Source organism: Hemitrygon akajei, chromosome 28 (assembly GCF_048418815.1).
Source record: "Hemitrygon akajei chromosome 28, sHemAka1.3, whole genome shotgun sequence".
Taxonomy (NCBI): domain Eukaryota; kingdom Metazoa; phylum Chordata; class Chondrichthyes; order Myliobatiformes; family Dasyatidae; genus Hemitrygon; species Hemitrygon akajei.
In genome coordinates this window covers 9197706-9209965 of record NC_133151.1, presented here as the reverse complement: position 1 = coordinate 9209965, position 12260 = coordinate 9197706, and the positions used below count along the sequence as shown (strand labels likewise).

General features: G+C 47.5%; 1 protein-coding gene across 1 annotated transcript in view; it reads left to right on the top strand.

Annotated features, from left to right (window-relative positions):
* The window catches only part of LOC140717668 (heterogeneous nuclear ribonucleoprotein U-like protein 2), a 43216-nt gene that overhangs the window by 26884 nt on the left and 4072 nt on the right, over window positions 1–12260 (top strand). The window contains exons 5-13 of the mRNA XM_073031305.1: window positions 483–582; window positions 674–786; window positions 2845–3108; window positions 4377–4499; window positions 5662–5790; window positions 6942–7110; window positions 7945–8130; window positions 9640–9740; window positions 10573–10680. Coding sequence (XP_072887406.1) covers window positions 483–582; window positions 674–786; window positions 2845–3108; window positions 4377–4499; window positions 5662–5790; window positions 6942–7110; window positions 7945–8130; window positions 9640–9740; window positions 10573–10680 — 1293 coding nt within the window. The remainder of the gene's footprint in view (window positions 1–482; window positions 583–673; window positions 787–2844; window positions 3109–4376; window positions 4500–5661; window positions 5791–6941; window positions 7111–7944; window positions 8131–9639; window positions 9741–10572; window positions 10681–12260) is intronic.

Here is a 12260-nt window from a genome sequence, read left to right as displayed (position 1 = left end):
GTGTGCCTGTGGACTGCCTCCATTGTCAAGCAGGTTGCAAGCACATGTGATCCTGCCCCAGAGTCACAGAGTTGCTGCTAAATTGACTTCGTAGTCATAGCAAATACCAAGAGGTCGGTGCTATCTTTAGGGAGACAATTCTTCAACCATCAGAGCTGACTTTACAACCTATGGAAACCTCTTTTCAAGAACTCTACACAACTCGTGTTCTCAGTATTATTTATTTAGTATTTATTCATCATTAATAAGATTTTTTTTGGTATTTGGACAGTTTGTCTTTTGCATGTTGGTTGTTTGTCAGTCTTTGTAGTTCTATTGTATTTCTTTTGCTGTGAAGAAAATGCATCTCTGGGTAGTATATGGTGACAGGCAGACTTTGAAAATAAATTTGCTTTGAACTTGGTTTGGTTTCGGGAAATATTGATTGCATTAGCAGCCATTGGAGTCCATATTAACCAGCGTTGTATTGTATTTATTCACAGATGACCCAAAAGTTTCCTGTGAAGCAGGTGACTGAGAATGAAAGTGAACGACACCTTGTGCGTGTGGGCTGGTCGCTGGATAGCTCCTCACTACAGCTGGGTAAGCCGCTGTGCTCTCCTGTTCCATTTCTGGGCTGCTGTCTCGGCTCGTTCCTTCATTTACACATTTACCTTTTTTTTAAACACTGCAGGGGATGGAGAGTTTTCCTTTGGCTACGATGGAGCTGGGAGGAAGTGGAGAAACTCTGTGTTTGAGAAGTACGGAGAAAAATTTGATGAAAATGATGTCGTTGGTTGTTTTGCTGTAAGTACTGATATCCTTGAGCTGTGACCTATCACAGCATTAGGAACGAGCTTGTTCCGTCATCTGAATTTCTCAGTGTTGAGATCCATCCCAGAAATTAACAACAGTGAGTGGGAGAAGCAGGCATTGGTAGAACAGCCCCCCAATAATAGCAGCTTGGAGTTCAAGTTTAACCGTACACATTTTTATTTATTGTTTGAGATGTGGCGTGTGAACAGGCCCTTCAAGCCACACTGCCTAGCAATCCCCGGATTTAATGCTAGCCTAATCACAGGAAAATATACAGACCTCCCAACCGGTAGGTCTTTGGACTGTCGGAGGAAACCGGAGGCAGCGTCGGGAATCGCACCTGGGTTATACTGTTTACCATTGTGCTACCATGCAACCAAATGAAAGCACGTTCCTCCAGGACCAAGCTCAAAACACAGTAGGTGTATCACAACATGTAAAATATTATTAATAGGAGTGCTGAGATGCCTCATTCCCACCCATCCCGCCCCGTCTCCCTAACATTCAGTGATATATATATGTCTGTCCTGTAAGTTGGCTGTTGGGAGTCTCTGCTGTCCACCATTATTCAACCCCCAGAGCAGTAGTGGGATTAGCTTAGATGCAGAGTAAAGCCCCCTGTGCGTTGCCTAAGCCGGTCATCTTGTGGTTGTGGTAGCACCCTGGGGAGAATTGGTGAACAGAAGGACCATGTGGCTTATGTCCCTCAATCCCCGAGAGTGACAGCGCAAGTGGATAAGATGGTAAAGAGATGCTCGCCAGGGCAGAGAAGCCCAGTCGGGATCAATGTAGACGGGTGATGCACGTCGGGGAGTATCCTAACTGGTTGCATGACGGCCTGGAATGGAAACACTAATGCCCAGGAGTGGACAGAGCTACAGAGAAAGAGGTCCACCATTGAACACATTTACATGGAGCGTTGCCACGAGAAAGCAGCATCCGTCATCGAAGAGCCGCACCATCCGGGCCACTCTCACCTCTCTCTAGAATTCAGGAGCCTTGGATCAGGAACAGTTATTAATATGTAACAGGGGGTTCCCAAACTTTTTTTTAAGTAATGGACCAGTGAGAAAGAAGGGACCCCGTGGGGAACCCCCTGACCTAAACTTCTTGGGTTTCTGGACCAGCTTCATTCCCCGTTACTCTGGACAAGCTGCAGACTCACATTCAAGAACTGTACACCTTGTGTTCTGAATATTATTTTTATTTGCAGTCATCTTCTTCCGTACATTGGTTGTTTATAGCCTTTCATATTCAGTTTTGTTTTATACCTGTAAATGTCTGCAGGAAAGTGAATCTCGACTTAGTACCTGGTAACAGATGAATGAGGGGGGATTTCATTTGAAACCTATCAAATATTGAAAGGCCTAGATAGAGTGGGTGTGGAGGGGATGTTCCTAAAATCAGGGAGTCTATGACCAGAGGGCACCGCCTCAGAATTGAAGGACCTCCCTTTGGAACAGAGGTGAGGAGGAATTTCTTTAGCCAGAGGGTGGTGAATCTGTGGAATTCATTGCCACAGACGGCTGTGGAGGCCAAGTCATAGGGTATTCTTAAAGCGGAGGTTAATAGGTTCTTGATTAGTAAGTGTCAAAGGTTATAGGGAGAAGGCAGGAGAATGGGGTTGACAGGGATAATAAATCAGCCATGATGGAATGATACAGAGTGGCCATGATGGGCCGAGTGGCCTAATTCTGCTCCTGTTTCTATGGGCTTTGATAATAAAATTAACTGGACTTTAGCGTGGATATGATGGACTGAAATGTCTGTCTCAGTGTTCTGTGCAGTACAACTCAACGTTGCCTTTCCCCATACCAGCTGTCTTCTGATCTCTGAGTGAGAAAGTCAGTTTTCCATGTTGACCAAGGCTTGTATTGAGCCTGCAGCCCTTCCCTTCTCCTCCTCAGTCTGAGCTTCGGTTAAACTGTTCATGACTGGGAGATCAGAAAGACTGTGTGGGAGGTGACACGACCAGTCTAATTGGGAGCAATAGAACTAGCTGGTCTCCTGCAAGTCCGTTCTAACAGAATTCTTACTTTGGCTTCACAGAACTTTGACGGCGAGGATGTGGAGCTCTCTTTTTCGTTGAACGGTGCATGTCTCGGGGTTGCCTTCACAGTCAGCAAGGAGTCTTTGGGCGACAAGGCGTTGTTCCCACACGTCCTGACTAAAAACTGCGCGTTGGAGTGCAACTTCGGTCAGAAGGAGGAACCGTTCTTCCCTGTCCCAGAGGATTACACTATCATCCAGAACGTTGCCCTGGAGGACAGAGTTCGTGGAGCAGTTGGGCCCAAGACCAGGGATGCGTGTGAGGCAAGTACTGAAAATAACTGTTACTCTATTGGTACCAACCCATAGAGAGCAGTAGTTTCTTGTGTTAGTTCCCAGCCCTGACTTAAGATGGACATAGAAAGGGGGTGCTTCCTTTTGTAAGAGAATCTAGGACTTCAAGACCACTGTTTGAAAATAACGGCCCCTTCATTTAAGACTGTTAAGACCATGCCTTTTTCTCTCTGAGGGTCCTGAGCCTTCAGTACTTCATCCTCTGCCTTAAAAGGTGTCCATCACCTTTCCAAGAAGGCAGGGGTGAGCTTGCAGTCTCATTGCACAGGTATTCAATCTGGTAATGATGTCTATTTACTCCAATAGAAATCAACAAATCCTGTTTTCCGATAGAAATCAAAAGATGCTGCCAGACCTGATGGATATTTCCCAGCACACTGCTTTTAATTTACTTCCCAGTATCTGCTTTTTTATTTCCCCCACCCCAGCTACAATCTTACTTTAATCGGAGACCAGGCACGAACAGACTCCTTGTTCTGCTCGTTGAATCGCGGTTGTGGTTGGTCTCCCTGATCTTTGAGAAAGTAGCTGCCACTTCTGCCAAAGGTGTCCCATCCGATTACAATGCCTGATGAAACAATAGATTGTAATTCGTTGGTATTTAACTCGATGCTGTGAAATGGGTAACTGTGCTCGTTGGACAGAGGACATTGGCATGTGGGCACCAGTTGGTGTTGGATGCTTGACCGTGTTTTGAGAAGTAAAAGCCTCGCTATTCTCCTGCTCCGAGAATCTTTCCGGATAAATTCTGCTACGAAAGGGTGAGCGCTGACAGCCCACTGGAAAGGGGCTGGATCTTGAGACACGGGAGTGCGCTGGGTGGCACAGCAAAACTTTGCCCTAATAGTTACTGATTGAGATGCACCACAAATAAGTTCATTCCAGCCTTTTGAGCTGCGGCAGCCAGCAATCCCCTGATTTAACCCCAGCCCAATCACGGGACAATTTACAATGACCAATTAACCTACCTACCGGTAGGTCTTAGAACCGGAGCACCCGGAGGAACCCCACATGGTGAAGGGGAGAATGTACATACTCCTTACGGGCAGCGGTGGGAATCGAACTGCACAGTGCGCTACCGTGCTGCCCACTTTTGCAAACTTTTTTCCCCCTTTTTGTCACTGTGATATTGGGAATGTAACAGTGCTGAATGCAGGATCTTTAGGACTCTGAATTGAGTTCACGTCCCGTGTTGAGATGAATATTGGTCGTTAAAATGCCGCTCTCTTCTCCTCCAGGTTCTGCTGATGGTTGGCATGCCAGGGGTTGGTAAGACCACCTGGGTGAAGAAGCATGTGGCTGAGAACCCAGACAAAAGATACAACATACTGGGAACCCTCAACATGCTGGATAGAATGAGGGTAAGAAATACTAAGTTTCAGTTTTCCTCCCCAATCAAGATTCTAATTTTGTAGGATCTGGGCCTGTGCTCAAATGAATTCAGGAGAATGGGGCTGGGGGGCGGGGGGGGGGGGGGGCGGCCTCAGTAGAATGGATGCGTTGAGGATGTTTCCTATGGTGGGGGTGTCTAAGACCAGAGGATGTCCAATTAGAATGGAGATGCAGGATTTCTCTAGCCAGAGAGTGGTGAATCTGTGGATTTCATTGCCGTAGGTGGCTATGGAGGCCAAGTCTGTATGTATATTTAAGGAGAGGGTGATAGGTTCTTGATTAGTGAGGGGATGAAGGGGGAAGGCAGGAGATTGGGGCTGAGAGGAAAAATGGATCAGCCATGACAAAATGGCGGAGCAGACTCGATGGGCGGAATGGCCTAGTTCTGCTTCTGTATCTTACGGTCTTACTGCATTTCAAGAAAGTTTGCTGACTAAAATTCATGCCTCAGGTCAAGGGCAGAGTTAATCCCCAGTTTGGTATCTTGTCTTCCACAAGGTGGCCTTCTCTACAGAGTCTATTGAGCTTACTAAAAGGACTGGCCTGACATTAATAGCTAGTGCTGGTACCCCAGGGCTCCAGTGACCTGTGGGGTTTACATATTTCTATCATGACCACTTAGGTTTCCTCTGGGTGCTTCAGGAATAAGAATTTATGGAGTCAACTCTTTGGTCCGGCAGGCATCCTGTGTCAGGTTTGTTGTTTGGATCGTATTTTAGGATGGACAGTGGACAGGCAGTCAGTTCACCGGGTTGAAATGAGTTGACTTTAATGCAAAGTGTATTGGGGACAAGGGCTGTGAGCAATGGAACTACGACTTTGTGGCTACTACATGTTTCAGAGGGAGGAAGTTAAAAGAGGTGGGGTAATGGCATTACGTGGAGGGCATGTCATTGGTGTGTTTTATTTTTACAGAGTGGTGGGTGTGTGGAATACCCTGCCAGGGGAGGTGGTAGAGACAAATACCTTAGGAATATATAAGAGACTTACTTAGGTGCATGGATGAAAGAAAAATGGAGGGCCATGTAGGAGGGGAGCTCTAGATTGATCTTGGGGTAGGTTGAAAGGTGGTGACGGGCCTATTCTATGTTCTATGTACCTCACGGTGGTGCTCTTTGGATTTTTTAACAGGTCAAGGGGCAGGATGGTCCCGAAATGAGCGTGGCACTTCGGAACACTCTCATCCAGCAGGCGACCCAGTCATTGAACAAGCTGATCCAGGTCGCTGCTTGCAAGAAGCGCAACTACATCCTCGATCAGGTACTCATCGTCCTCCTGCCCCGGCAAGGGCTGGAGTGTCTGTGCCTGCCAGTTAGTCAGGGAGCAGGCTTTACTGGAATCTTGTTTAAACAGTCTGTAAACACAACGTGTGACCAGCACTTGATAAGAGTAAAATAATTTATTGGGATAGCTAGTAATGCAAATCTGCAGACACAGTACATTGGCAAGCTAATAGAGCCACTCGCTTGCAGCTCCGGCAAGCAGGGTTCAGGTCTGACCTTCGCACGTTCTCACTGTGACTGTGTGGTCGCCCCTTGGATGCTCTGTTTCCCTCCTACATCCAGAATAAAAATCAGGATTACTATCACCGTCATGCGAAATTTGCTGTTTAGCGGCAGCAGGACAGCAAAGTGCATAAAACACACTCTATGTTATAGCACGCACGCAGAGATGTAAATAGACGGTACTGAAAAAGAGCAGAATGGTGAGATGATGTTTGTGGGTTCCTGGCCCATTCAGAAATCTGATGGCGCAGGGGAAGAGACTGTTCCTCGAACGTTGGATGTGGGTCTTCAGGCCCCTTACCTCCTCCCTGGTGCTAGTAATGGGATGAGGGCTTGTCCTGGGTGGTGGGGGTCTTTGATCATGGACGTTGCCTTTTGGAGATGTCCTCGATGGTGGGGATGCTAGCTGGCCGGGTCTACGACCAGCTGTAGCTTTTTCCAGTTCTGTGCTTGGCTCCTGGCGGACCTGGAAATAATCAGTTGGTAGTTAAATTGGCTATTAAGTTATCCCTTGGGTAGGCTGTAGAAAACAGCAAGCTGTTGCTGAAATGGATTTTGGGAATATGGGTTTTAGGGGAAATTGATGGGTTGCTGGGAATTCCCTGCGCCAGTTCAGAGGGCTGAATGTACGTTGTGTGGAAGTTGGAGACCAAATTGACAGAAGTTGCCCAATCATCTCCAGCTGAAGCTTCACAGACACTCTGAATCAGCCGTTCCCCTTTGTGGTGTCCCTTGAGCAGAGCTGCAGTCTCCACCCCTTCTCTCAGGAAACTCCTAGTGAAGTTTCCTTTCACTTGGAGTGGATCACCAAGTGGCAATGGCTCTGGGTAGCATCCGGAGAAGGGGCAAGTGCAGAGGGTAAGAGGCAACACTCGTGAACAGCTCCTGTGTCCTTCTCTCCTTCAGAGCAACGTGTACAGCTCGGCCCAGCGGCGGAAGATGATCCCGTTCAAAGGCTTCTCCCGCCAGGCGGTGGTGATCTGCCCGAGCGACGAGGATTGGAAGGCCAGAATGAAATTGCGGCTGACGGAGGAGACCGAGGACTTGCCGGACTTCGTGCTGCATGAGATGAAAGGTGAGGGGGGCAGTTGGGGTGCGTTTGTTGTGGTTCGCCGGGTTGTGCTGCTCCTTCCTGTCTCCGCTGTACCCAGGAGATGCAGCTAGTGTGCCAATGTTGATTGCTTCCTGATTGGTCAGGGATTCAAGGGATCTGGTGAGAAGGCAGATGTATGGGGTTGAGTGGGATCCGGGATCAGCAATCAACCATGCTGGAATGCAGAGCAGACTCGATGGGCTGAATGGCCTAATTCTGCTCCAGTGTCTTATAGTCTAAGCTGCCTGGAGCCAGGTCTTCCTGGGCTGAATGAGGAAGTGTGGGGAGTGGGCTGGTTGTGGGAGTCACTGCAGGGCATGGATGGTTGGTCGGAAGAACTGGTGAGGTTCACTCTGTTCGGAGGGGGAGGCCCTTGGGTTAAGGATGAGGAGTGGAGAGTGGAGATCCACTGGTAGAGTAGTGTGTCAACTCAAGGGTCCATGCCTAATGCCCCTCCTCAACTCAGAGACCCCTCTCTACCTGCCCGCCCACCATCTCAGTGACCCATATGTTCATCGCTCTCCCTGTAATCCCCTTACCCGTAACATCCCTGATCCAACCCTACCTCTGGCGTCTACAGCCCATACATCCCTACCTAATTCTATAACCCCGACAGTCTGTCCGGTCTCCTACTAACGTATCACCCTTGGCCCCTGAACAAGTGCCCTGTCCCATGAAAGAGCAGGCCAACAACGGCCCTTCAGATTTTTTATAATATCCTATGGTTTATCTCACACTATAATGCTGCCACAAAGCAACGAACTTAATAAACCTGATCCTGATTCTGACTTGCTGGGTTTTGTGTGCTGCTTCCAGTGAACTTTACGTTCCCGGAGACAAGTGACTTCCTGGACAAGGTTACTTATGTGGAGCTCGAGAAGGAGCAAGCCAGCAAGCTGATGAGCAAATACAAGGAGGAGGCGAAGAAAGCCCGGCCACAGCAGGAGAAGCGGCAAGACCGGCGTAATTACCGTAACCGCAATGACCGCGACAGGAACTACGGTGAGATTCGGGGAGCCCAACTGCACTTCTGGGCAAAAATCAGTGTCCTGATCTGCAAATCCAGGATCGGGGGCAAGAAACTGTCCTGGGCCAAAACTCTCCATGGGTTGGAGTCTTCTTGTCTCACTAAAGAGAGTGTGGCTGTCAGGGGTACCTCGAGGCGTTGTCCTCGGCCAGGCCACCTTCTGCAGCCTCCTAAGGTCAGAAAAGGGGGCTGTTTGCTGGTCTCACCCCTTCAACCCCTGGACAACATGTCCTGAGAAATGACCAGTGTGGTGAGCAGGTAGCATGACTCTTTACCATGTCAGCAATCGATCTGAAGATCGGAGTTCAATTCCCGCCACCATCTGTAAGGAGTTTATCCATTCTCTGGGTGCTCTGATTTCCTCCCGCATTCCAAAGACACGTGGGTTAGGTGTAAGTAAGTTGTGGGCATGTTGGCCCTGGGAGTGTGACAATACTTGTGGGCTGCCCCCAGCTTACGGTGTTGGTCATCGAGGCCAACGACACATTTCACTGTGTTTTGGTGTGCATGCTAATCTTTAAGTGCCGGGCAATAACCGGATCAGACAAGGTGTCTAACTATGTTAGACCATACTTGGAGTATTGTGTTCAGTTCTGGTCACATCCTTGTAGGAGGATTTAGCAGGATGCTGCCTGGATTTAGAGAAGATGTCTTGTGTGGGATGGTTGAGCAGGACTTCCTAGAGGTGTATAAGATAAGAAGAGGAATAGATTGAGTGGGCAGGCAGGACCTTTTTCCTAGGGGAGAAATAGCTAATATGAAAGGGCATAATTTTAAGGTGATTAGAAGAAAGTATAGGGGATGTCAGAAGTAATTTTTTTTTCACAGAGAGCGGTGGATGTGTGGAATGCCCTGCCAAAGGTGGTGGTAGGATAGACACGTTAGGAGCATTTAGGAACCTCGCATTAGATAGGCACATGGATGATAAAAAATGGAGGGCAATGCAGAAGGGAAGGGTTAGGTAGGTGTTGGCCTGCACTACATGGTGGGACCATGTCCTACACTCCATCTGCCTTGGCATTGCTGAAACCAGAAACTCAGTCTGGGCAGCTGGAGTAGATGTGGGTATGCCGTGAGTCTCCTGACATTCCAAAGCACAAAGGAAATGGAGACCCAGTGGCTGGAATGTGGAGCAAACTCGGGGTCAGGCAGCGTTGTGGTGAGAGGGTGGTTTCCTGAAATGTCTACTGTCCATGTCCCACCACGGATGTCTGACCCAGTGAGTTCTTACAGACTTTTTGGTTTGTTTCTCTATAAAGTACACATTCAGAATTGTGATTTAACGCCCCCCTCTTGCCTCCATGTCCACAGCATCAACATCCTAGGGTTCAGCATCTTCCAGGGTAAATGTAGCTCTCTATTCTCCCCCCCCCCCCCCCCCACACTATTTTTGTGCAATTGTGAGGACTTAAGCCTTTGTTCTTACTCAGTTTGTTTAGCATGTTGGTGTTGTACACCCTACCCTAACCTCTGTTTTGCTGCAGGTGGCAACCGCATGGCCAGATGGGACAACAGGAACTACGATCGGTCGCAGTATGGTCAAGGCTGGGGTCAAGCCTATGGCAACAACCCAGCATACAGGGAGGTAAGAGGCAAATCGAAATCCCCTCAAGCTCGTTCCGCCATTCCGTTACATCTTATTTGGTCTGTATAGTAACTCCCTTCAACTGTTAGCTCCACAGTGTCCACAAGGCCAAAAGAACCAGGAGCAGAATTGGGCCATTCATCCCATCAAATCTGCTCTGCCATTTCATCACAGCTGATTTATTACTTCTCAGCCCCTTTTTCATGTCTGCTGGTAACCTTTGACACCCGTACTAATCAAGAATCTTATCAGCCTCCTCTTTAAATATACCCAAAAACTTGGTCTCCATAGCCGTCTGTGGCAATGAATTCTGTACTCTCCGGCTAAAGAAATTCCTCCTCGTCTCAGTTCTAAAGTGGCGTCCTATTCTGAGGCTGTGCTCTCTGGTCCTAGACTCCGGTATTGAAAATATCCTTCCCACATCCATTCTGTCTAGGCCTTTCAATACTCAATAGGTTTCAGTGAGATTTCACACCCCACCCCATTCTTCTAAACTCCAGTGAGTACGGGTCCACAGTCATCAAACTCTTCTCGTGTTATCCATTTCATTCCTGGGATCATTTTTGTGAACATCATAGATGCTCCCCAATGCCAGCACATCCTTTCTTAGATATTGGGGCCAGAAGACAAGCAACCTGAGAGTCTGGTGTAAGTGTAACCTGTGGCCCAGTAATTTCTTTGGTGTCACCTTGAAGTCCAGTGAGATGAATTGCAAGTTCCATTGTGCAGGCTCCCACCCTTTGGTTAGCAATTTCCCCACCCACGTTCTGTGTAACGTCACAGCAGGCGGCCAGTGCTGAACTGACTCACTGAATGTTTCTTGTTGTCGCAGGATTACCACAAAGCCTACGACCGCTACAGGCAGCAGTATGACCGGGGTTACACGCAGGCCTACGACTACCCCAGATATCGGGACTATTATCGCGAATACACTCGTGAGGTAGGTTCCCATTTGTGTTCATTGAGGTTCACGCTGCACCATAGGGCTGCGTGGGACAGAAACGACTTGTCCTTGCTGACCAAGATTCTAGTCCCATTAGCCTGCATTTGACCGACCTCCTTCTCTCTATCCATGTACCTGTCTTTTTAAACATAATTGTACCCAGCTCTACTGCTTCAACTGGGCAGGTCGTTCCATAAATCCGTGTGTGAGAAACCTACCCCTTGGGCTGGGCCCCCTATAAACTTTTCCCCTTTCACCTTAAAGTCCAAAGTGCATGTACGCCACCAAATACCAGAGATTAATTTTCTTGTAGGCATTCACAGTAAAACAAAATAAAATAGAATCAATTAAAAATTACACACAAAGACTGACAATGTACAGAAGACAAACTGTGCAAATACAAAAACAGAAACTAACAATAAATGATAAGTAAATGATAAAAATAATGTTAACATTATGCTCTTTAATGTAAATACAGGTTTCCCCCGCTATCGGAAGGTAGAGCGTTCCTATGGAACTGTTTGTAAGCCAAAATGTCGTAAAGTGAAGAAACAATTACCATTCAGTAATACGGGGAAAATTTTTGAGCGTTCCCAGACCCAAAAAAAATAACCTACCAAATCATACCAAATAAGTAGTAAAAGCAGGAATGATATGATAAATATACAGCGTTATATAAAACAGAAATATTGTATGTACGGTGTAGTTTCACATACCAAAATCGGGAAGACAGTGAGCCAAAATCGATTTGGAGGGAAAAAATTGGCACATACACGCATATGCAAACAACTGCCCGCACAAGGCTTCACGGTCATTGTAGTCTTTCTCGGGGTAAACACACGTATAAAGTGGGCGTCTTTTTCTCGTAAAAGCGAAAATCCTCTTTGGTTAGCAAAAACAGGTACTAGTGTAGGTCTTTTGTAACAGTGAGCTGTCGTAAGTGAACGTTCGAAAATGGGGGCCACCTGTAATGCTCTTTAATCTTAGATTCCTTTACCATTGGAAAATGACTGTGTCTATCCACCTTATCTGGGCCTCTCCTGGTTTTACAAACCTTGATAAGATTACTCCTCAGCCTCGTGTTTCAGGGGAGCAAGGTCCCAGTCTTATCTACCCAGTCCTTCTAACTCAGGCCTCCTGTACTCAGTGCATCTCCTGCTCATTAGTTTTTTTAAAAACATTTGCACAGTTTGTCTTTTGCACATTGATTGACAGTCTTTCTAGTTTTCATTTGTTCCGTTGTATTTTTGTTCTGTGAATGCCCGTGAGAAAATGAATCTCAGGGTGGTATATGGTGACGTATATGTACTTCGATAATAAATTTACTTTGAACTTTGTTCTAGCAAACTTTGGCCACAGGAGAGCGTTGTGACACCACTAGGCTGGAGATGGTCACCGCTTCCCCTGTCTGGTGCTGGTGTAGGGAAACGGGGGGGGGGGGGGGTTGCAGAGACTTGGGATGTGTCTTTAAGCTGAGAAAACCCAGTGTCCCCAGGCATGTGCACGGTGAACGTCGGGCTAAAGTAACGGGTGGGGGTGGGGGGGGCACGATACACCAAGCCCAAACTAATGTCTGC